This window comes from Podarcis cretensis (assembly GCF_951804945.1).
Source record: "Podarcis cretensis genome assembly, chromosome: 3".
In the NCBI taxonomy this organism is placed as follows: Eukaryota; Metazoa; Chordata; class Lepidosauria; order Squamata; family Lacertidae; genus Podarcis; species Podarcis cretensis.
The window spans coordinates 16,057,039-16,083,077 of NC_137172.1; the positions used below are offsets into that span (position 1 = coordinate 16,057,039).

At 46.1% G+C, this 26,039-nt stretch overlaps 1 protein-coding gene and 1 long non-coding RNA gene across 3 annotated transcripts in view; one reads left to right on the forward strand and one right to left on the reverse strand.

The window, feature by feature from the left end:
- Positions 1 to 259: 259 nt before the first annotated feature.
- FOXN2 (forkhead box N2) overlaps positions 260 to 26,039 on the reverse strand; it is a 52,992-nt gene continuing 27,212 nt past the window's right edge. For both annotated transcript variants that reach the window (XM_079968856.1, XM_079968857.1), the window contains exons 3-6: positions 20,324 to 20,445; positions 15,680 to 15,744; positions 13,050 to 13,118; positions 260 to 9,667 (exon numbers count right to left, since the gene is read on the reverse strand). In XM_079968856.1, coding sequence (XP_079824982.1) covers positions 9,120 to 9,667; positions 13,050 to 13,118; positions 15,680 to 15,744; positions 20,324 to 20,445 — 804 coding nt within the window. In that variant the 3' untranslated portion in view covers positions 260 to 9,119. The remainder of the gene's footprint in view (positions 9,668 to 13,049; positions 13,119 to 15,679; positions 15,745 to 20,323; positions 20,446 to 26,039) is intronic.
- The window catches only part of LOC307211979, a 50,808-nt gene continuing 36,772 nt past the window's right edge, over positions 12,004 to 26,039 (forward strand). The window contains exon 1 of the long non-coding RNA XR_013836676.1: positions 12,004 to 12,439. This is a non-coding gene — a long non-coding RNA (uncharacterized lncRNA). The remainder of the gene's footprint in view (positions 12,440 to 26,039) is intronic.

Here is a 26,039-nt window from a genome sequence, read left to right on the forward strand (position 1 = left end):
GGCATTTGGGAGCCAAAATGTTTGAGTCGCAAGGCGATCGTCAACCAAGGTATGACTGTAAATCAAAACAAGCAGTGAAGTGTCAAATATGCAGGATAACTGTAATTGAATTTACAGGAACGAGTCTTCAAAAGTCTAAAGCTCTGCAATCTTGTCTATCCACAGTGCTATTTTAACTAGAAAAAGAGGTGTCAGAACTCACCATGAACACCTCCCTTGTTCTCTTGTAATGGCAGCCACAAAATACATCACTCAAGAATGTTATAAAACAAAGTTTATTTTGAAATACTTTTATCATAATGAATTGCATCTCTTTGGTAAAAATAAACTCCATAAACATTTCAATTAATAGAGGTTAGCATACAAAAACTAAAATATCTGTAAAATTGTATTTAAACCAGGCAAGCTACTCAACTGGGCTCAAGGTATAAAGGGGTTAGAATGGTGTTTTTATCTACTGGCAGAGTTTTATTCTAAGTAAATTCTAAGAAAACAGGCAAACGGGGATCATTAGAAAGAACTCCAGTTACTTTGATCCGAAAGCATTCGTACAATTTCCACCTCTTCAATAAATAATAGTTACAATGAATTGGCAATTGTAAATGGTTTCATATATCACTGTAAGATGGCAACATAATACTTTTTAAATTATGCACTTTAAGTCTGGGGGGAAATGTACATTTCTAAAAACAGACCTTTTATTGGCACTGGCAGTTAAGCTGTGGAGAATGCGATTTCCCCCCCAATAAATGGCAGGTACAATATTTTAAAAAATACTCTACTCTTCTTTTTCAATAAATATTTTGACTACACCATTATTAGCATGGCGGGGCATCCTTTGCTTTAACCAAAGCGCTTGATTTAGCCAAACAAAGAAGCTGCAAAAACCATACAAGTTCAAAAAGTTGGGCTTTTTTTTCTTTCTAGAAAGGATTGCCTGCAATTCTCCTGGAAGCTATAATTTAAGCACTGGAATATGAAAGAGCTAAAGATTTGCACAGCACAGCCGGCAGTTGTTATCTCAAGTAGGGGCGACCCTCTTCCAGAAACCTCTCCAGGGCAATCTTTAGCGCTTGAGGAAGCTACGTTTAACATCACCCCCCTGCTGCTGCTGATTTCAACTCATTTACAAAGTTTAAAAAGCATAAAGGAAAGAGCAAAAAAAAAAAAAAAAAAAAAAGGAATCCGAAACCCTCAAAACCTCACAAACATCAGAACTATACTTGAACACTTGGCAGGGAATTGCTACGGCCAATGGCATTGCCTGTGTCCTCTGTTTCTCTCCCTACAATGCATAGGGCAGCTCCTCCTCACCCCCAAATCATTATGCCACTCAAATTTCCTGACCAGTGGCAACAAGGCAGTGGAGTTCAACAGAAGGGTGGGTGGTCCCACACATTGCACGAGAGTAACTGAAATTGGGAGGCTCCTTTCACACAAACAGCCTAACACACCATCAACATATATCTTCATGTATACTGCCACCGTCACTGTCAACGCTTTCGCGTCCCCAAGGGGTAGCAGCTCTTTTCTCCAAAGAGATCCTGCAATTGCTGAACCACGAGATCTACCTGCTCCTACCCTTATAGTGGCAACAACAACAACAAAAAGGTTTCGTTCATCCTTTTGACTTGATAGGTCTAGATTAGCCTGTATTAAGAACTGAGCAACAACAACAACAATAATAATAGCAACAATAAAAATGATGAAGGGTAATTAAAAGCTGAGCTACATGGACAGAAAATAGTATATGGCACAGTCATCCAGGAATTGCACTGCAGAACATAAGGGTGGCAGGATTTATTAATGACCTCTGCACAAACTCCCTGCAAGCAGAAGGCTCACATGTCAAGGATAAAGGTTCTAGCCTAGCCTTCTCACAGACGAGCTTGTTTTCTATGTGCCAGATTCACACACACGCACACATCTGCACTCTAAAGCGGTATAGCCTAAGGAGGGCTGTTCCACGTTACTTCTTCTGAAGTCACCAACCAATTCTCATTCAAAACATTTATATTAAAAGGGCATGTCGTGTTGGCAAAAAGAAGGCTTGTAAATCCAGGTGCAACCTGGGACTCAGCTATTCTTGGAAGAGAAAAAGTAGGTGCAGAGGCACTCTGCAGTTGGCAGTATGCAAACCGGCGCCTTTTAATAGGCAGGAAAGGCCAAATAAGGAAGAGGAAGGAGAAGCACCACTGAACAATTAAAAAGGCATTAACATCCTTTCAAGGTGCATTTAGAGAACAACTGCCCTTAGTTTCATGCCCTGGCTAGCAAAGTCAGCAGCACTTGCAAACGCACATGTATGCAACCTGCCACTATCATGAGTGAGGGACCTGCGTTAATACTTATCTACCATTGTTTGCTTCTGCCTTGTGGCCATCCTAACCTGTGTTGTTGGGAACAGCAGAGGGTCAAAGTCCCAGACCTGCAGGGAAGGAGCAAATTTTCAAGGAAGGGAAACAGAAACGCCAGACATCATCGGGTATTTCCCTGCTACGCCAGAGCTAACCGGATGCAAAGAAATCAAGGACTTCGCCACAGAAAAGTGAGACGGAGAAGGGCTGAGATAGAGAAATGCTGGAAACTTTTCTCCGTTTGCTGGAACAGAAGTCTGCGTGGAGTCTTGCCATAGGAAGACACACAGGTTGAAAGCCCACAAAGGAAAAGCACATAATCCAAACTACAGTAGGAGACAGACAGGGTTCACGGACCCGCCAATGCTGAAAAATTGGGGAGCAAATACTTGTTCACACCACATGTTTGCCCCAGGATGGCAGAGCTGTTGTGTACAAGCTGCTGTAGGAATCGGGAGGGGTGAATTCTCACCACCCTGGGAATGCAAGTATGGCAGTTCCCTTCCCTGAACTTTTCCCACATTGCATTAGGGAAAAGGATCAACTCTTCACCTCTTACCACGCAGTCTCCAAATTGTTCTAATAAGTATGTAAAACTCCAGGCAGAGCCATTCAAAATTCAGGAGTTGTGTGTCTGTGATTTTTTCTCCCAACTCCACCCACCGACCAAATGAAAAAAGATTCGTGCGCATAGCATTATCAGGAAGAGGGTTGTACAAAACCTCTCCCTAAGGTGCTGACTTTCTACATGCAGGGAACGGTGATGGTTTTAACATGAACAAAACAAAAAAAACCCACTACATCCCATCTGCAGGTTGGATGACACTGGTTGAAGGGATGGAATGCAGAATTCCATCCTTCCAGGGGCAGCATTCAGGTGGACCATGGCTTACTGTGAGTAAGCAGAGTGCTGGGACAGGCTCCCAGTTCCTTACTGCTATGCTCTTCCACTAGCTCAGGCAACCTTGGGCCTTGGCATCCCATGGCATCTGCACCAGCGCCCATGGTTTCATACTCCCAAACAAGACGCTATCAGGAAGACAAGAGCAGACCTTGGCTTCAAGCAATGGTTTGTTTGAAGAGAAACAAACCCAAAGCACCAGTTCAGACACCACACAGTAAGCAACACAGCGGAACAAAATTGGGGAGCCTGCACTAGTCCACTGCTTGACCGCGGTAAAACACGTCATCCAAATGCATCCCGTCAGATCCCAAGCACCAGACGACGACGTCATTACACTGCCACTAGTTTCAGCCCTTTAATTCGAACTCACAGCGGAGGTTTTGTTCCTCCTACTTTTGTTCCCACGCCACGGGGACATGTTCCCGTGTTATTGCTCCACCTTTGTCCATGGAAAATCAAGAAAACCTAATTAATGAAACGACTAACAAGTACAGCACATTTCCCGGCACAAAAGTGACACTAGATACTTCACTAATAAAGAGGGAGGACGCAGGGGGACAATTTTGCACACACGAATTTCTGGCAGGCAGGGAGGCAGGGGTTAAGGGAAGAAGAGCAAGGTGGCAGACAGAACAGGTGAGGTGTAAGACAACAAGACTGATCCAACAAGTTCTAGGGGGAAAGGAGCCTCATTTGGAAATCTGGTCAATTTTAGCCGGAACTGAGTTCAGTTCTTGCCGGCTTTCAAAAGATACACAAGAATGAAAGAAACACGTCCTTTTTATTATTTAAAAAATAAATAAAATCCAGCCCTATCGTTATCTGTATTAGTACAAAAACAAATTCCACACCACGTAAGTTATTGAACACTTATTTTGGACGAATGTTAATGGGAGGGACACCTCTTTTCAGCACATACGACATACAGGAATTTAAAGATGTGCATTTGCACTTAATTTACAAGCTTGTCCATTTGCAATGAGTTCACATTCAACCCCCATGCGGCAGGTGCTCAAGACCACTTAGTAGGACATCGTTTTTCACTTAAGGAGGTGGGCTCACAAGTCACACCTGTGGCAAAAGCCATGACATGGGAAGGGTGTCCGTCTAGAGCCATTCGCAAGTTCAGACATGAGCATCTATTGGCCCCTTTCTTTCTCTGCATTTCTGCCAAATCCACAGCTTTGGTAGTTTCTATTGAGTGAAAATATTTTGCAAATTAATCCCACCTAATGACACACAAACTGATCCCCAAGCTGCTACGATATTAGTTTTGTTCAACTGCTCCCAATTGTTTTTAGTTTCCATTCTGTTAAAATCTTCAACAGCCATTATTCAAAACGACCTGTGGGTGCCCTTGAAAGCATGGCAGTCAGTGTCTTCAAGCAGCCTTGGCTCAGCCTACGTGCTAGAAGACCTCCCCCCATATAAACACTCTGAGTGTTGTTTTATGGAGGTGAGATCTAGCGAAACTTAGAGCAGAGCCTTTTCGGTCGTGGCACCACAACCTTAAGAACAGCCTGCACAAAGAGGGCCACTGAACACCCTCTTTGTACAGCAAATAAGAACTTTTAAATTTAAAGGATTTTAAACCATAGCCTGTGCACAGTCAATGTGGTACCCTCTAATTGTCTGGCCAATAGCCAGGGATGATGTGAGCTGTGGTATTAAACACCCAGAGATCACCATGTTGACTAACCCACCAGAGGCTTACCAAGCCAGGCCTCTGTTTTCTTTTGTTCTAGTGGACTTCTTAAATATGTCCTTTGAGAGTATTCGATTTCTTTTTAAAACCTATAAACTTTTAAAGAAATAAATCACAAAGCATCATGTCTGACTTGCAGGCAGACCCACTTGTAAACCCTTCCCATGTTTGACTTCTTGCCGTGAAGTTCTGGGAAGCAAAACAGTGACACAGGAAATGGCTCTAAAAGGGCTTTTCAGCAAGAAGATTGTTTTGGCCAATCCATCAGAACCTCTGGGGAGAAGAGAAGCAGCAGGCAACATACACGATGGGCACCATTGGCGTTTATAGACTTTTACATCAGAGAAAGTGGTGTACAAACAGGTGAGAGCGTGCAAACACCCATGCATTAGAGACTTTTTTTGTCTAGAAACTAGCAACATGATTACAGAGCAAGAGCCATTTACAGTTTACTACCATTTGAACGAAAGATTTCCTCTGAAATTCCGGGAGGGGGTGGAATGCTACATAAATCCTTGCAAACGTAAGGTCTACACTGGGAGAATCTCTTGACCAGATTATGCAGTTGAGAGTAGTTGGGATCCAACAAACCACGTCAAGGTCCAGAGCTGGGAGAAAGCCTGGTTTGGGTTCACTGGATCCCGGCTCAAGGCATTGAAAGTCCACAGCAAGGGTAGCCAATGGGATGCTTTCTGGATCTTGTTGAACTCCAGTTCCCATCAACACACCCAATATGGCCAATGGTCAGGAGCAATGGAACTGGTAGCCCAAGACATACAGAAGGCATGAGGGATATTGGTGTGTGTGTGTCTGAAGAATGGTTTCAAGAATTATTAAGCTGGCAGTTTATACCAGGTGTATAAGGCGGCTTGCGTTCATGAAGAGGCAGTGAAATCAGAACTCTTGACCACCTCTGGCTTAGTCACCAAGGAACCAGAGAAGCTCTGCACCATTAATAGAAGTTTAGCTTCCCGCCTTCGTTCTCTGCCAACCTGGAAGCATTTTGCTAATGGGGAGGCGAGGTTTGCTTAACCAGCCGCTCGTGACTGCTCAACACTTGGAAACACGGGAAAGAAATTAAAAAGTGGCACTTCAAGCTGACCCTCCATGCCAGGCAGAATGAGCTACGCTAATGCTTTGATCGTTGCAAAAGAACGCTCAAGGGGTTCTCAGAACCACAGGGCGCACTTTGCAGAAATGTTTCCTGCACAAGTATCCACCGAAAGGACCAGGAGTGGGGTAAGAGCTTGGCTGTGCCTCCCTGGAGAGACTCAGATGGGACTGACATAGGAGATCTTTCTAGTGGCACTGTGACAATCCACTTCCCAGGCTACCATTTCACTCCAGTCAGGGCCATTTCCCAACAGGACATGGGTGCAGGATCCACCCCACCCCCCTCAGTGATACATGTGGGTCCTTCCCTCCATCTCCAAAACTCATCATTACAAGTGCCAGGAACAGCAAAAGGTCTAGACTGGACTGCACACCTGGATGGCAGACTGGCCGCACCATTCAGGCAACGATGCCTCCAGCTGCCTAACAACACAGCAGCCACCACAGAAGACCCAGGAGAACACAAACATCCTGTGTCATGGTTTGTGGTAATGGTAAAATACACAAAAGTTTCCCGTGGAAGTCCATGCACGAGGCATATGTCATCGCACAGAAAAGGCTGTGTCGGAAGATGGAAGGTGTCTGGATCATTACCTGGAGTTAGCTCACACTCAGGGCTTCACAGGCACATCTTTACCATTCCCACGTTACACTTTAAGCACGCGCTAGAATACTGTGTTGGCGGAAGAGCAAGCACAGAGCTCTTGGGCTTCCTTGACACTTGGCAAGGGAGGGGATATTATTGCTGCGATAACGGATAGAAAGAAAGGTGCCGTTCTGGCTGCACAAACCATGGCAAAATTCCCGCTGATTTTAACGGGAGTCAGGATTCTAACGGTCACTGCTCCCCAAGGAAGATGGGACGGACGGCTAACCATCAACCGCAGGCATTTCCTACACTCCTCTCAGAGTCTTAAGGAGGGAGCGTGACTCTGCGCACGCACACATTTAGAAAACGGTGCCCTTTAAGGCTGCGTATTATATACTGTCTTCTTGAGGGATGCTAGGTTAATACAGTGCAAAACTGAAGCACACAGTAGAAGAGAAGAAAAAAGGCCGGTTTTCCAAGTGGAGTAAGAATGCATTCAAGAACCTAGTCCTCATTGAGGCTGCCAGCTCTGTTTGTACGGTTCTGCTTCTGACTGCAGGTGGGGGCTCACACAGTGTAAAGCTGCACCGCGATTTGAATGATTTTTACATTTAAAAGAACTCGATGTCAGGAAGAAAGCCAGGCTAGAGTCCTTCCCCTGGACACCTAGTTTTCTATTTGAGGTTTTCTGCTTCACGCAGAACAGTAATCAATTGTGTGTGCCCTCACCTGTAGCCTAAAATGGTCCAGTCCAGAACAAGCTTTTCTCCTCAGTGAGAAGTAGGCCAGTATCAACCACCGTAACCTTAAAACAAAAGAAACTCATTTCATTAGGCTTCACCTGAACAAGTAACTACAAGTTCTCTGTGCAACAGTCATTTACAATTTTAGCAGTCAACATTTTTCACATCTGGATATCGAGACCAAAAGAACATTGGGTTTGCTAATAAAAGTGTGCGCTGAAGATCTAAAATATAATAACGAAATAAAATATAAGAAAGAAAGAAAGAAAGAAAGAAAGAAAGAAAGAAAAGAAAAGGAACCAGCTCCTTACTTTGTGCTGTTCCAAGGAAGGTGAGGAGAAGAGTGGAGATTAATCCTTCAAGATTAGAGTCTCAAAAACGTTTACATGGTGCATTCCCAACACCTTCCCTGTCTTATCGTTGCAGGCATCAGTCAATCGGTAACTGACCCATGACGGCAGTTGTCTAGTATTCAGGTTATTCCAGACCCTCGACTTGCACATGAGACAATTACGCAACAACGGAAGCCAAGCTGAAAGCTGGTAGACCTTATCCTGCGTTTGCAAATACTTAAATCTGAACACGTGAAGGTGTCAGAACCAGCTCAGGGATAGTCAACTCCATGCCCTTCCGTTCTTGCTGGACTCCCAAGTCCCATCAGCCCCAACCAGCATGGACTTTGATCAAGAAGGGTGGAAGATGTAGTCCAAAACTGGAAGAGCACCGTGTTGGCTGCCCCTGGTCTAGAACCAACAGAGGTAGGAGCCCGTGGGCACAGAGAGAGGGGGCAGGATTGCGCCTGCTTATTCTGCTCCCAATGCACCTCCCTCCACTTTCAGTCCCACCTGGGATTTGTGAATTGCATGTCCATCTGGAACAGGAAACAGTCCATGTAGCCTTTTCCCGCTTGATCTCCACCGACTGATCTATGAGGGCCAAAAATTATGCAGGCTGAGAACTACATGTGTAGAGTTCAATGCAGGCACTGCATCCACTCCACCCTCTCCCCTAAAAATGAGAGAAAGACAGGCTACACATTGGACTTTATGCGCCATAACATACAAACACCAGGCCTCACTGAGGAACAGGCGTGCCAGGAAGCAAGGCACAATTCTTCACTCCCATTGGAGGAAATGGGGCATGGGTAGCCCTCTAGATGCTGTTGGACTAGAACTCCCATCAACCCCTGCCAGCACAGCCAATGGTGAGGGCAGAAGGGAGCTGCAGTCCAGCTCCCAACATCTGGTTGGCTTCCCTGTTCTCTGCGCAGAGCCCTACGAACTCAGACAGGTCAAATGAAGCCCCCGGGTTCCAAACCCAAAGAGACATACAAGGTATGAGATGACAGAGATAATGGCACCCACTCCTCCAATAAACTCAAATATTCAACTTTGCTAAAATTACCAGGGAGAAGGAACTGCTGTGTTGGTTTGTTTTGCCCCCGTCCCACCTGTTTTGCAGAATTGTAATCCGCTCTTCAATGCTTCAAAACCACCGCTTTTGCAATTAGAAAAGGAAACAAATTGCAAAACTATAATCTGTGAAAATAAAAATACATGAACAAAAAGTCCTTTTATGGCTTTGATCTCCCTTGTGAAGGGTAAAAAGTAGAGGAGTATTGCCACGCTAAAAAATAAAATATGCATTTATCTCTATTGATAGACGTATCTTCTCCCCCACCCCCCACCCCCGTCCCCAAACACACTTCTCAGGCTGTGACGTCGTTCCTTCTCCTTCGTTTCTGGCTATGGGTCTTTGCAGTACTTATGAGGGAGCCTAGACAGGGGCTAATCCCGGCTAGATGAAGCAGAGACCCGGCCGCCTCTTTCAGTTCCTCGTCGATTTCTAGGCACAGCTCCTCCAGGGCTTTCTTGCGAGGCTGGGCTTTGTCCGAGGTGGCGAGGCACGGCTGCGAGGTGTAGCCGCTATCGGCCAGGGGGTCGTCGTCGTCGTCCTCTTCGCGGTCGTCTCCGTCCGTGTCCACCTCACTGTGGAACCCTTCGCTGCCCTCGCTCCCCACCCGGCTGGCCTCGGAGACAAACTCGTAGACCTCGTCGACGGACGACAGGGAAGACACACTCGAGGGCGACACACAGCGCTGCGAGGCCACGCTGCTGGCACTGTAGTTGTGGTCCTCGTTGGGGTCAATGTTGGGGACGGGGAAATTGCTCCCCCCTGGACTTGCCTTGCCGTGGCTTTGGAACGTGCTGACGTAATTCCTTTTCTTGGACAGCTTGAGAGGCTGCGGCTTCTTACCTGAGGAAAATAAAGAGTCTTGTCAGAAGCGGGAGGGATCAGTGCCTTCCCACCCTACCCCACCCTGATGTCCTCCAGCTGTTCTGGAAAGGCTTTTCTGCAGCTGGCTATGTTTAGCCTGGAAAAGAGGAGACTTAAGAGCAGGTGGCGCTGTGGGTAAAAGCCTCAGCGCCTAGGACTTGCCGATCGAAAGGTCGGCGGTTCGAATCCCTGCGGCGGGGTGCGCTCCCGCTGCTCGGTCCCAGCGCCTGCCAACCTAGCAGTTCGAAAGCACCTCGGGGTGCAAGTAGATAAATAGGGACCGCTTACCAGCGGGAAGGTAAACGGCGTTTCCGTGTGCGGCTCTGGCTCGCCAGAGCAGCGATGTCACGCTGGCCACGTGACCCGGAAGTGTCTCCGGACAGCCCCTGGCCTCTTAAGTGAGATGGGCGCACAACCCTAGAGTCGGTCACGACTGGCCCGTACGGGCAGGGGTACCTTTACCTTTACCTTTTTAAGAGGAGATAACAAAAGCCACCTTCAAATATCTTAAGGGCTTTCCCATGGAAGATGGAGCAAGCTTGTTTTCTCCTGCTCTGGAGGGTAGGACTCAAACTAACAGCTTCAAGCGACAAGAAAGGAGATTCCGACTAAACATCAGGAAAAACTGTCTGACTGTAAGAGCTGTTTGGCAGTGGAACGGTCTCCCTCAGAAGGCTGTGGACTCTCCTTCCTTGGAGGTTTTTAAGCAGAGGTTGGCTGGTCATCTGTCATGGATGCTTTAGTTGAGATTCCTGCATTGATTGGGGTTGGACTAGATGACCCTCAGGGTCCCTTCCAACTCTACAATTCTATGATTCCATGAAAGGGGTCAGGTTTCCAATACCAGCGTTCGGCAAGCACCATCTTTTAGAACTGAGGTTCCCAAAGATTTCCGGGCCACATAACTCCATTAACTCATCCCTATTGCCCCGAACCCTATAAAAAGCATTATTCAGAATAGCCATTTCCACGACCCACGAAGGAAAATAACAACACAATAAGATTCAAAACAGTAACCATTAATGGCACATTTATCCAAATTCCAGTTAAAACTATGTGCAGTGGTTTAATTATTTTTAAAAAATGGGTGAATTTGATCCAGTGATACCAGCTTTCCAAAGTCTGATAGTTATTTACACCTCCAGTGCCCCCCTGCCACCTCTTCTGTGACCCCTTAGCACCCCCAGGCAATCCCGCCACCCCTGGGGGGGGGCAGGATCACCCACTTTAGGAAACGCTGATTTAGACCCCTGCTGAAAACTTTTCTGTTTTGGCGGGCCTGTCCAGACACATGATTTTGTTACGATTTGTTGTTTTTAGATGCCACAAACCTCCTTTAAATACGTCTTCACTTTATTTCTAATTGTTTTTATTACAGATGTGTTTGGTGCCCTGGGCTGCTTTCAAAGGAAGGACATGCTGTAAGCTTAACAAACAGATATAAAAAGGTAAAGGACCCCTGACAGTTAAGTCCAGCCGCAGACGACTCTGGGGTTGCAGCGCTCATTTCGCTTTACTGGGCCAAGGGAGTCGACGTTTGTCCACAGACAGCTTCCGGGTCATGTGGCCAGCATGACTAAGTTGCTTCTGGTGAAACCAGAGCAGCACATGGAAACACTGTTTACCTTCCCGCCGGAGCAGTACCTATTTATCTACTTGCACTTTGACGTGCTTTTGAACTGCTAGGTTGGCAGGAGCTGGGACTGAGCAACGGGAGCTCACCCTGTCGTGGGGATTCGAACCACGACCTTCTGATCAGCAAGCCCAGAGGCTCAGTGGTTTAGACCACAGCGCCACCCCCATCCCATAACAAACAGATATAATAATAAATAAATGTAGTTACTTTTGTAACTTTGTTTGTTATTATCTAATTTTTAATATCTTTTTATTGCTCTCTCTCTCTCTCTCTCTATATATATATATATAGTTTTTTCTTCTGTTTTGTTGTTGCTGTCATGATGTATCAATAAAATCATTAAAAATAATAAATAAATTTAAAGACACCAGAAACTGGTGCACTTGGAACAGTCTAAGGCAAGAGCAGGGGGGCTTATTTGTGGTTTTGGTATTTTTGTCGTGAACCACTCCGATATCTACAGATGAAGGGTGGTACACAAATTTAATAAACAGATTAATAATAGTCATCACGGTGCCCTTCAGAATTTATTGGACCCTGTTGATGAGAAATCCCATGCATTCTATAAGGCATTCCCAACGTTTGATTTGGAACGTACATTTATGTGGGAAGTTTTCTTTTTTCTTTTTCTATTTACATGCTTTTGTATCTTTATTAGCAAAGAGTACAAAAATATGTGGGAAGTTTTCTGTGTGGTCCGGCGACAGTTTGTATAACTGTGGCTGAACAGGGCCTTAACTGACAACTGTGACGAAGGGTTGGCGTTCGAATTCTCGGAATGCAAATGAAGGATAGAAGGTGTGTGTCTTTGATTGGTGGGTGCAGGTTTAGAATTTTCAGTTACACCACATGATTGGCTGGGGTTGGGCCAGAGGAGTGTATATATAGCCCGGCACTGGTCAACAGAGAGCCAGAAGAAGAAAGAAGCTGAAGGAGAGGGTTGGGGAGGAAGGAGGAGGAGGAGGAGGAAGACCTGAGAGGCAGGAGGAGAGGCACAGTGACCAAAGACTTGCTGGGCCTACTTGAACTAGCCAACCTAGGCTGAAAAGGCAGGGAGAAAAGACCTGTCTGCAGCACCAAGAGGAGAAGTGAGGAACATCTTTGAATGGTGACAGGTAGGAGGAGTATTACAGGGAATATTTCCAGGTATTTCCAGGGCATTGCTGCAGGACAAAAGCTCAGCAAAGGGTTGGAAAAGAGGCTTCTAGCAGAATCCCCAGTTATAGTGTAGATGAGGCTGAATGGGGGGGGGGGGGGGGTTGGAGGGAATAAAAGCCTAATTTGGGTAAAGGATTTGAATAGAGTAACCCACTGCTTCGTTGAAACTGTCTTAGTTTAACATTAATGGTTTAATATGAGCTGTCAGTATTTAAAATTACAGTTACAAATAAATAAGCCATATACTCATTCCAAGATGCGGTACTGTTTCAAAGTGACGAGATTTAGCTTGTGCTGTAATCCTAAGGACGTTTACCTGCAAGTAAGTCCAACTGGAAACAATGGGACTTTCTACCAAGCAAACAGGGTATACATTATTTCATTTCGTGTTGCAAATCAATATTCTAAAGGCGGGCTTTTTAAAACAAACAACCCAGAAATAAATGGCCTCAAGTGTTTTCTATGAAACCATCAGGCACTCTAACTAAAATTTTGCATTTGAAAAGGGATTTAATACAGCAGCAGCACTGAAAAACGAAAAGGCAACAAAAACTTATTTATACTTACAATCTAAAATGCCTTCTTCAATGGAAGTATTCAAGAGCATCATGGCAGTAGCAGCATCAATATCAGAGTCTGGAAAAGGAAAAGGAAATTGCCTCCCATTAGGTTTCATCTAGAGGAGTGAAACATGACCATTCTTTTAAAAACACACTTTTTTTAAGGACAGGGGTCAACAAACTTTTTCAGCAGGGGCCGGTCCACTGTCCCTCAGACCTTGTGGGGGGGCCGGATTATTTGGGGGGGGGGGATGAACGAATTTCTATGCCCCACAAATAACCCAGAGATGCATTTTAAATAAAAGAACACATTCTACTCATGTAAACACATGCTGATTCCTGGACCGCCCGTGGGTCAGATTCAGAAGGCGATTGGGCCGGATCCGGGTTTGCCTACCCATGGTTTAGGATAAGGTGAGGTAAGTGTCTTGACCAAGGATACCTAGTGAGCTTCAGAGCCAAGCAATTGCCAAGCCCTGCCTGCCCACCCAATTCAGCATCCTCTCTTCGTATTGGCCAACCACATGCCCATGGGAAGCCTGCAATTCCTGCTTGTGATTCCCAGCATACTGCCTCTGACAGGGGAGGCAGCGAAACATAGCCATACCGGCTATGTCTTCTCCTGCTCTGGAGGGCAGGACTCGAACCAGTGGTTTCAAGTTGCAGGAAAGGAGATTCTGACTAAACATCAGGAAGAGCTTTCTGACAGTAAGAGCTGCTTGACAGTGGAACGGACTCTCTTGGGAGGTGGTGGGCTCTCCTTCCCAGGAGGTTTTTAAGCAAATGCTTTAGCTGCATTGCAGGGGGTTGGACTAGATGACCCTTGGGGTCCCTTCCAACTCTATAATTCTATTCTTCCCCTATATAGGGAAGCTTTTTCATGTTTAATTTTTCTCTTTTTTATATATATGGGAAGCCACCCAGAGTGCCCGGGGCAACCCAGTCAGATGGGCAGGGTACAAATAAATTTACTGTTGTTGTTGTTGTTGTTGTTGTTGTTGTTGTTGTTGTTGTTGTTGTTATATTTATCCTCCATGCATTTGTGTAATCCTCATTTAAAGCTATCACTGCGTCCTGTAGCAGCAAATTCTCTCCTTTAACTCCACACTGCAAGAAAAACTACTTTCTTTTGTCTGTCCTGAATCTTCCAACATTCAACGTCATTGGATGCCCATGTGTTCTAGCATTATGAGAGAGAAAACCTTTTTTCTCCACAGCATGAATCATTTTATATACCTGCACCATGTCCCTTCTTAACATACCTCTAAGCTAAGGGTCTAAAAGTTGTGGCCTTCCCTGATAGGGCAGTTGCTCAATCCCCTTGGATTATTTTCGGTGCCTTTTCCTGAAACCTCTGAAGCTCTACAATGTCCTTTTTGAGGTGAGGCAACCAGAACTGCACACATTATTCCAAATGTGGCTGCACCATAGATTTCTTTGATGCTACTGTGGTATCAGCACTTTAATTTTCAGTCCCATTCCTAAAGATCCCTAGTGTGCCTTTTCCACAGCTGACACACACTGGATTCCCCCACATTCATGCTGATAGGTGCCAACCCTGGTTCTCTAGATCACATAATTGCAACAACCAATTTAAAAATGGATGAACACAGATCTTGTTCAGCACCCCAATCTCCTCCAAGTGCTTAATCAATTACAAAGTTGGAAGGAATAGCCAGACAATCACTGAAGCAAAACAAGGTACTGGGGCTGGCAGGGAGGGGTGAGAATTGAGAAGGCGAAAAGGGAAGACAAGTTGAGATGCTGAAAAACATCTAAATGATAAATGGAAAAAAACAATTTAAGATTTAGAGGAGTCCTGATTGCAAATGCAGCTGCTAAAAAAGAAGATGGAATTGAGACTAAAGTTCAGATGAAATTGATGCTTTAAGGCCCCATCTGCACTATGTATTCAAAACAGTATCGAACCACTCTAAAGAGTCATGGCTCCCCCCCCCCCCAAATTCCAGGTACTCTACTTTGTTGTGGGGATTGGGAGTTGTTAGGTGAGCCTTATTCTCCTCACAGAACTACATTTCCCAGAGTTCCCAGGGAAGAGGGATTGACTGTTAAACCACTCTGACAATTGTAGCTCTGTGATAGGAATAGGGCTCTCACAGGAACAGACATCCTCCACAAACTACACTTCCCAGGATGCTTTGGGGGAAGAGATGACTGTTGAAAGTTGTAAAGAGCTGCTTTAAAATGGATAGTGCAGATGAATGAGGCCTTAGACTGGTCCAAGAAACTAGAATTGAAAATATCAAGAGAGAAGACCTTTAACAGAACTTCCGGAACAACCAAGCCGAGTTCAGATGCTGCAACTAAACCACATCTACAGGTTTAACCCATGGTTTGGGATGCAAACTGATACGTTTGTGATGGCCACAGGTTGCGTGATTTGTGATCCAGTACGAATGTTGTGGCCAAATTATAGTTTGGCCATTGTGAACAGCCTTTGGGTTTGTGCGTTTCTGCCTCTCCCCATGTGCTCAAATCCCCAAGCCAGGAAGTGCAGGAAGGAATCTGTTGTTCACGTTGACCAAACCATAATTTGGCCACAACATCTGTACCAGGCCACAGACTGAGTCTATAAAACTACCCGAAGGAGAGCTAAAAGATGGACACACAACTTACCTTTGATAGATCGACCCTGATTCTGTTTCAAAACTGAGGTTAAGTAGTGAGGAGAAGGTGAACCACTGGAAGAGGAGAAAGAAGGTTTAGAGACTGTGCTGAACCAAGAAAGAATTCACTTAGTCTAGCCATATTTGCCCCTTCAATGATTTCAAAATGGCAGGATCTCTCCTGTGCCAGAAGTGATGTCAACAAGGACTGCTGGCCTGGTGTGAGTCTTAAACCTGGTGTACAGTGGTGCCCCGCAAGACAAACACCTCGCAAGACGGAAAATCCGCTAGACGAAAGGGTTTTCCGTTTTGGAGGCGCTTCGCAAAACGAATTTCCCTAGGGGCTTGCTTCGCAAGACGAAATGTCTTGCGAGTTTTTCTGACTCCCCCCCCCCTTTTCTAAGCCGCTAAGCCGCTAATAGCGCTAATCCGTCAATGGGCTTGCTTCGCAAGACGAAAAAACCGCTAGACGAAGAGAATCGCGGAACGGATTCTTTTCGTCTTGCGAGGCACCACTGTATTACAGAGCTGACCTAATCTGTGATGTGGGTGATCTGGAGAAGATTTGAGTTGGGAGGTTTCCCTATGCAAATCCCTAGGGCGCCTTGCCGCCGAACATTTTCTGATGTCCCAGAAAGTGATCTAACAGGTTTCTTTTGCGGGCATTTAGTTAACAAAGTCAAAAACTGCTTAGCTTGCCTATTATATCTGCAACTGACATTTTTGCTACTGAGCTCAAGAAAACAGAAATAAAGGGACTGCATCTAAACCCACTGCCACATTTGACAGCTTGCCACAGACTGAGAGCCTATTCAGACGTGAAACTAATGAGTTGTGGAAGGGAGCTTATATCTAAACACTGACAGTGTGAGCAAGACAGAGGTGTCTGAAATAATAGCTTGCTCATCAGGAGATTGACTGCAAATCCCTTTGAGAAGACACTTGATTAAAAACCCTGGCTGGCCGCTGTGGAATGTGTGAAACAGTCCCCATTTGGCCTATCAGACCATTTCCCCCAAACCACACCCAGCTGTAGCACACCTGATGCCCTATATGTGTGGGGCAGGCAGAGGCACAGTTGGTGCAGAAAACAGGATCAAACCTCCTGCCCATCAACTAGTGCACAGGGACTTCAATCCCACTTGGTGGGACCTGTTGAACACCTGATATCATTATGATATCAGATGATTGACAAGTGTTGTCCTGCCCACCCGTCAGAATTAGCTGGTGGGGTGTTGGGATATAAAGATCTGGCCCGCCAGACCAGAACGTTTCTGCACCTGTAGTGGACAGAGTTCAGTGATGGGCAATACTCTGGCTGCAGAATGTCTTGGGTTCCAACCCTGGCATCTCCTGTTACAGGTGATGTGAAAAAACTTCTGCCTAAGATCATGAAGTGCCACTTCCAGTGAGATAATACTGGGCTACTTGGGCAAATAGTTTGAACTGGTCTAAGTCAACTTACTACGTTTCTGGATTCCACCTTCAGGTTTCCATAATCCTGAGGACTAGAACCTCTGTTAATGAGCAAACGTTTTGTGCTTTTTATCCTGATCCTGCGTCCTCGTGCCCTGCCATTTCTTTCTCAGAAACACAGTTTCCCTTGGCATTTCTTCCTGTCTTGTTTTAAACCCCAGTCTCTAGATTTGGCTTTACTCCAGGGCCGCAAACACTGAGCTCCAGCACAGGCCTTGCAAATCCTGTTCTAAAGTGTGTGGGAAGTGTTCTCAAGCCAAACACCACCACATATCTTTTAAGCTGTCTTTGTAAAGAATGCTCTCTCTCTCTCTCTCTCTCTCTCTCTCTCTCTCTCTCTCTCTCTGTGTGTGTGTGTGTGTGTGTTTTCCCTTAAAGATGATTTTCCCTAAGTGAGTTGGAGAATAAAGTCTGAAACAAGCATCTGTTAACAGGAGCCCTCCTGGCGAGAATTTCTACTGCGCTCTGGTCTATTTTGGGAAAAGGGGACTGGAAGTCATGCGTCCTTCCTGCAGTGGTGCACATAATCTACCTCAGGGACAACACTGCAGAACTTTTAGCTGCCCTGATGATTTTAAAAGGACCTCGTCTCCCCAGCAGCAGTATTTGTTAACCTAATGAAGGGCAGCCAGTTTTACACGACAGAACAGCAAATCTGCCAATTTCAGTTCCCCATGTTTCTACAGCAGTGTAGAATTTTCTTTTTAAAGTCCTTGTGAAAATTCATCCACATTTTTAGGGCAAACTTCTCCTAACACAAACATTTTCATATGCAATTTTACCACCAACGTACACATTTTTGCAAAGCAATTTTCCTTCAGGTAATGCATCTTTTGTATGTTGTTTTCATTTTTAGCCCAGCCTATGCATTTTTGTAAACACTGTTTGGCCCTGCAAAATTCAGAGAAGCGCCAATTTTGAAGGATGGCCGTGTTTCGGATTGTTCTCTTGTTTAAAAAGCTACAAGTTACATAGGTTTGCCTTCACATGTGAACCGAATCAAGTTCCTCCTCCATCCCTATCTGAAATTCTGTCAGTAACAGGAAGTCTGTCTTGGGCCCTGGAATATCCAAACAAAAACTGGCAAGGCATCTTCTAGTTGACACTACCGTTCACATTCAAAACACAGGCTGCAGTCCTGCAGCTATGTTTGAGTGGAAAGCCTGGCCACAGTCGCTCATGTATAGGTTACTTCAAGGCTGGATTAATGCAATGCGCTCCATGCGGGCTCTCCCTTGTGCCTGATCCGGAATTTGCAGTTAGCGCAGAAAGCTGCAGCACAACTGCAAAGAGGAGTGAGACCTTGTCAGCGTTTAACACCTGTGCCCCACCAACTTCAGTCTACTTGCAACCAGTCAATGGGAGGCTCTTCTCAAGGGACTGTTGTCCTCTCTGCCTTCCACTCTACCAATCCCAAAGGGTCCAGCCACCCTTGGGAGCTACCAAGCTCCGATCTCTGTGCTCCTACATATGCAATGCTTCTGGCAGAAAGAAAAACAAAAGCAAAGCACGTCAGCTGTTTTTCAGTTCATGCCAGACATGGATACAGGCTCGACTTTTTGTTGTTAAGGGACTCCCAAAATTTCATTTCATCTTTGACGCTTTGCCAGGAAGGCCTTTCCATCTTGGTCAGGTTAAAGATTTCTCCTAAAGTTGATTAGTTGTGTCGATTTTTAGAGCGCATCTAACTCTTTCGTTAACTGGGCAGAGCATCGGTTTTGCGTAAAACACCAATTGATATTTTCTCCGTTGGATTCGTTGCTGGAATGGATTTCTCCTCACTGCACGTCATCGAGGGGCAGCCTTGGCTGAAAGGCATTCCTGTGTTTGCCACGGGCAAACTGTTTCTACCGTAGGCTGGTGGTGGTGACCTGGGCTAAGAGCCAGCTATGAGCTCCATTTTCTCCCACCACAAGTTTATTTGCTTTCTATCAGGCACAGTTGGCTCATCTTCTAAACTGGGAGCATAAATACCCCCAATCTCCCCAAATGCATAACCCAAATGCGATCAGAAAATTAATTTTAGCTTGCAACTGCAATCTTCAAAACACTTACTTGGAAGCAAGCCTAGTTGAAATCTATATGTTCTCTTTATCAGAGGCAGCCAACATGGTGGTCTTCAGGTGTTGATGGTCTCCAGCTCCCATCAACTCCGGCCAATGTGCCCTATTGGTCAGGGATGATGGAAGGTGCAACATCTGAAGACCACCATGTTGGCTACTCTTGATCTTTATAATTTGTTCTCAGTTCCTTAGTTTTAGGTTTTGTGGTGAGCCTCCAGAGCTGACCGGGAGGGGATGAGCTGCAGAGGGTGGGGGGAGGAGAAGGAATTGCCAAAAATGGCTTCCTACCCATTCTGCTCCTGTATGCTTTCTATCAGAGAAGGGATATCAAATGCAAACTGCCCATAACATTTAATCAAGACGTTCCACTGGGATATAGATTCCAGTAAGTCTCTCTCAGCTAACACAAACATTTAGCTGTTTTTACTATTTCCTCTAATATGTGTGCTTGGACGCTCTTCCCATCAATACGTTCATATTCCTGCAGACACGCTTTACCCCAGTATAAGCATTTTTGTACACATTACAGAGGTTGGATGGTCATCTGTCTTAGTTGAGATTCCTGCCTCGCAGGGGGTTGGACTAAATGACCCTCAGGGTCCCTTCCCACTCTACAATTCTATGGCTCTACTTGCCTGGAGAAATGCATCGCAAAATTCATAGAATTTTGCAAATTTTGAAGGGTGGCTGTGTTTCGCTTCATGCCTTGTTTCACAAAGGGCAGACTGCGCAAGTTCATCATTCAATGAGAATTGAATTTCTGTGCAAGTTCGCCATTCACTGAGAATCGAATTTCTGTGCAAGTTCACCATTCAATGAGAATCGAATTTCTCCTCTGCTCCTACTCAGAGTCATCCCAGCGTTGCCTGATCTTGGCTGGCAATGGCTTTGCAGGGCTACAATGTTTGGAGAAGGGTGTGGGAGTCTGGAGATGAACCTAGGACCTTCTTCACACTAAGCTATGGCTGACTCTCTTCTAGACTTACCAAAACCAAAACCAATGTTCTATTTTTTTCAAAAAAAATGTATCACCACCTGCGGACAACACTGATCTAGACGGAAATCTGCATTCCACCACCCACCCATCCCAGATTGCACTGTGTTTAGAGTCCTACCTCAGTGGTGATGCTGGTGGGGTATAAAAAAAGGCAGAGGGGAAAGGCTGCTTCTTCAGGGCTTGTATTAGGTTCGGTTTATATTCTGGGTCCACACACCACAAAGAACCTTTTCCATTCACCTAGGAAACAACAAAAGCACCCGTGCTTATTACGAAGGACTTCTCCCATTTTGTGCATGTCCGCGTAAGCCGTGTCAGAGGACAGAACCACCACTTTCTCAACCGACTCATTCCAGGATAGCTCCTGCAGAGAAACAGTCCTAAGGCAGTAGCATATCCAGTTTGCAAACGTGTGACGATGAACTGCCAATTTTGGTACTTGAGAGACTCTGGGTCGTAGATGAAATATGCTCACGGCAGGCTGGAGGCTGCTGAGACAGACTTGCACCCCAAGCCTGACAAATTGCACTTCAAAGTCTGCCGCAGCCACGAGGCAGTGTTAGAAACTCGGGTATCTCAGCTAATCAACAAATGGCACCTTGAACGTGGGTTACGGTTGCCACAATGGAATGTCTATGCATCTTTTTTTCCTGTGGAATTTGCAATTTTATATATATACCATATATACTCGTGTATAAGCCGACTTTTTCAGCACATTTTTAATGCTTAAAAATCCCCCCTCGGCTTATACTCGAGTGAGGGTCCCTTTTGGGCTGTTCCTTCCTCCTCCTCCACCTTTGCCACTGTCGGCGGTGGCGGCGGAGAAACGAGCAGCCTAAAAGGAGCAATTTCGGGCTGCTTGTTCTTCCTCAGTCGCTGCCGCCACCAACCTCTGCCTCTCGGCAACACCCTAGGTAGGCAGGGGGGTGGGAGGAGCTGGGGGGGAGAGAGAGAAGCCCCCTCTGTCACACACCGGCCCACCGGGAGGTTTGTGGTGTGGTGAACCGGCTTATACTCGAGTCAATAAGTTTTCCCAGTTTTTTGTGGTAAAATTAGGGGCCTCGGCTTATATTCGGGTCGGCTTATACTCAAGTATATACGGGTATATCATTTCTATGCCACTTTATATTTTAAAGAAAAAAATCTCAAAGCAGTTTACAACACATTAAAACATCAAATAACACAACCCAGAATAAAACAAATACAAGCTTCAAGGAAAACATTTCAGATCCTTCTCTAGGTGACATATTCCTTTCCCCATATTTACTTACCTACTTAATTTATAGAGCTGCCCCATCACAGAAGGACTCTAGGAAGCCAGTGTGGTGTAGCAGTTGGAATGTCAGACTAGGACAGGCATAGGCAAACTCCAGCCCTCCAGATGTTTGGGACTATAATTCCCATCATCCCTAGCTAACAGGACCAGTGGTCAGGGATGATGGGAATTTTAGTCCCAAATATCTGGAGGGTCGGAGTTTGCCTATGCCTGGGCTAGGACCTGAGAGATCAAATCCCCACTCAGTCATGAAGCTCATTAGGTGACCTTGGGCCAGTCGCAGCCTCTTAACCTGCCTCACAGGGTTGTTGTAGGGATTAACTGAGGAGGGGTGTGTGTGAATCGTACTCCTTGGGAAAAAGGTGGACTATAAATGCAATTGATCACCGAAGAATTGATGCTTTTGAATTATGGTGCTGGAGGAGACTCTTGAGAGTCCCATGGACTGCAAGAAGATCAAACCTCTCCATTCTGAAGGAAATCAGCCCTGAGTGCTCACTGGAAGGACAGATCCTGAAGCTGAGGCTCCAATACTTTGGCCACCTCATGAGAAGACTCCCTGGAAAAGACCCTGATGTTGGAAAAGATGGAGGGCACAAGGAGAAGGGGACGACAGAGGACGAGATGGTTGGACAGTGTTCTCGAAGCTACCAGCATGAGTTTGACCAAAGTGCAGGAGGCAGTGGAAGACAGGAGTGCCGGGCGTGTTCTGGTCCATGGGGGCACAAAGAGTCGGAGACGACTAAACAACAACAATAAATGCAATAAATAAGCTCTTCTTCTTACCTGCTCCAGCCAGATGGAGATGCCAGTCACCAGCCTGGCATTCAGAGATCTCCACATGGTAGCAACTGGACCTGCGCCAGTAGCAAAATGCGCTTGGTCACCTGTCTAATTTCTAACACTGCTAGGGGGTTATAGTCCAGCAATGTTTGGAGGGTACCAGGTTGAGCAAGGCTGCCATTCATCCACACACCAAGATTCTACCAAATCTTCTGCAACATCACAGCCATCCTATGTACTTAATGGGGCCAATGCGCAGGTTAACCTTTTAAAACATGGAGGCTACTCACTTCCAAGCACTTAAGATGGGTTTTTTCACCAGCTTCTGCCTGACACCCACCACACTGGGGGGGGGGGGAATATCAACTTTACATGGTTCCTTGGGATAGGGATGGTCCTTCAGAAAGGCACACGGACAGGTGTTGCCCTCCAGGTGTTTTTCTGGCTATGCTGGCAGCGTCTGAGGAAAGCTGCAATTCCAACAACATCTGCACAGCACCAGATGTTGGGAAATAAGTGCTTGTTTGCAAACTCCATCCCCAGCCCCCTACCCCAAACACTTTCCCATCAGATCCAGGAAGCAAGTTGAAAAAGCGGGAGGAGAAGGGTCAAGCTGCCAGTTGAGAGAACATCTTTCTCGACAGATCGACGGAAAACCTTGTATGTTTCATGGCATCCCAAACACCCTACTCAACACCTGCCACAGTATCAAGGCATGAAACCATCAGCAATCCTGATCCAAACCCTAAGAAACATGACTGTTTTGAATACTGTTCGATTTTACAGCAACAGAGGAACCACGACACTGCCTCACGCCAAGCCAGACAGCTGGTCCCTCTACATCAGTGTTGTCTACACCTAGAGAACCTCAGGCTCTCGCAGATCTCTCCACCAGGCTCTCAGGACCCTCCCCAAATCACATACCTCCTCCAATCACCGCCCTCGCCAGAGCTGCTTTGCACCCTCTGCAAAAACTTTTGACTGGCTGGAATGTGGCCTTGAACAGAGGTTGGACAGCCATCTGTTATGGATGTTCTTGCTGAGATCTTTGCATTGCAAGGGGTTGGAGAGCCAGTGTGGTGTAGTGGTTAAGAGTGGCGGACTCGTAATCTGGAGAACCGGGTTCGAGTCTCCGCTCCTCCACATGCAGCTGCTGGGTGACCTTGGGCCAGTCACACTTCTTTGAAGTCTCTCAGCCCCACTCACCTCACAGAGTGTTTGTTGTGGGGGAGGAAGGGAAAGGAGATTGTTAGCCGCTTTGAGACTCCTTAAAGGGAGTGAAAGGCGGGATATCAAATCCAAACTCCTCTTCTTCTTCTTCTTCTTCTTCTTCTTCTTCTTCTTCTTCTTCTTCCCTTCCAAATCTACAAGACTATGAAAGCCTCTTGCTCTCCAGGATGGAGAACAGAGAAGGTGTAGAAAGTAGCCTGCGTCACATTGAGAAAACGGACATCCATTGCTGCCCCCCCTTTTGCACCTGGTCCTGCCCACCATGGGCACGAACTCCACTGCCCCGAAGCCAGGATAAACGACAATTCTAACTTCTGTAACAGCAGGGTCTAAGATAAATTATCTGATAGGTTTGGCATAGAATTTGCCTTCTCTCTCACACACACACTCCCGCAAACCCTTGTTAGAACACCATGTTCTTAACAGACATCCTAAACACAGAAAATAGAAAGCAGCAGGCCAGCTGAACTTTTCCATGGGTGGGCTTCAGTACACGGAGAAAGCCGTGCCCTGCCCTTGTTCCCAGACAACCCAAAATCAGGCAAAAATATAGCAAGGGAGACAGTGGCCCAAATGCTGGTTTTGCTGGAAGTTGTTCTGGCTGGTTTGCTGCTTATAGGTGGGGTCTGCAACAATGTGTTACAGTGTGCAGTGCTCCTGTTCAGGGTTCCAGCAGGGATAAAGGTAAAGGTAAAGGTACCCCTGCCCGTACGGGCCAGTCTTGACAGACTCTGGGGTTGTGCGCCCATCTCACTTAAGAGGCCAGGGGCCAGCGCTGTCCGGAGACACTTCCGGGTCACGTGGCCAGCGTGACATCGCTGCTCTGGCCAGAGCCAGAGCCGCACACGGAAACGCCGTTTACCTTCCCGCTGGTAAGCGGTCCCTATTTATCTACTTGCACCCGGAGGTGCTTTCGAACTGCTAGGTTGGCAGGCGCTGGGACCGAAGGACGGGAGCGCACCCCGCCGCAGGGATTCGAACCGCCGACCTTTCGATCGGCAAGCCCTAGGCGCTGAGGCTTTAACCCACAGCGCCACCTGCGTCCCTTCCAGCAGGGATACTCCATTCCATTCCTCGCCCTCCACTTTCAAATCCACCCCTTTCCCCAAGACACATGCCGCATTCTGTGTGCACCAGACAAATACCAGGGGGTATTTCCCCCCTACGTAAAACAATGGTAGTTATGGGTGACTTTAAAGAGGATCAGAGAAACTCATGGAAGCTAAGGCTATCAATGGCCTCTAGCCATGATGGGTGTGCTCCTCCCACCACTGCTGGGGGATTCTGCCCCTGAACACAATTGCTGGGCATCAGAAGTGGGGAGATGGCAGTTGCCCCAGGTCTTGCTTGTGGGTTTCCCACAGGCATCTGGCTGGCCACTGTGAGAACAGGATGTTGGATGAGATGGGCCTTTGGCCTGATTGAGCGGGGCTTTTCGTATTCAGGAACCAAATAAATATCTGAACCAAGCTTTAATGTCTGTGATGATGTTCAAGGCTGCAAGATAAGACATTTTTGGCTTGCCTGAGGCAGCCTCCGCCTTCTTTTTACACAGGGGTAGAGCAACTACTCTATTCCGAACTTAAAAATGGAAAGCGTAATGCTGGTGGTCAACAAAAGAGCTTTAAAGACTCTCTCAAGGCAAATCTTAAAAATGTAGTAGAAACACCGACAATTGGGAAACCCTGGCCTGCAAGCGCTCCAATTGGAGAACAGCCTTTACCAAAGGTGTCATGGGCTTTGAAGATGTTCAAACTCAGGATGAAAGGGAGAAACGTGCTAAGCGGAAGGCACGCTTGGCAAACCCTCACCGTGATCCTGCCTGGAAACCTATGTCCCCAACTGCGGAAGGACGTGTGGATCCAGAATTGGCCTCCACAGTCACTTACGGACTCACTGTTAATGGAAGACAGTCTTACTCAGCTATGAGTGATCGAAGAAGAAGAAGAAGAAGAAGAAGAAGAAGAAGAAGAAGAAGAGGAGGAGGGATTTACGTGCGTAACTCAACCATTCTGCTTCAAAGCGCCTGCTGGAAGCAAACCATCGCTGAAAAACTAAGAAGTGTTGAAAGCAGTAATGGATACAATTAATAGCGTAATTTCTTAATAGCAGGTTTGCTTGCATTTCTAATGGTATCTCATTTGGAAAGGCCGTGTGGAAAAGGGTGCTATGGGCTTCTTTCTCTTCAGGCAACGAATTAACGGAGCCTGTTTCAAAATAACAACCATTCGTTCCATTTGCATCTCGATCTTTCTTCTGGGTGCTTGAGGCAGCTCTTATTTATTTAATTAACTGCATCTGCATCCCAAATTTCTTCTCCAAGGAGCTCAAAGTAGCGTCCATGGTGCTTCCACACCTCCTTTAAATCCTGAAACAACCCTTAAAAATGGAAAAAGATGAAGTCCCAACGAAAGAAGAATGGTGAACAAAGATGATTGAATATACTGAGATGGCTAGACTTAACTGTGATAAATAAAGAACAGAATGAAAAAAAAATTCTTGAAGAATGGAAATATTTTCAAAAAATATCATGGTTATGCAGGAT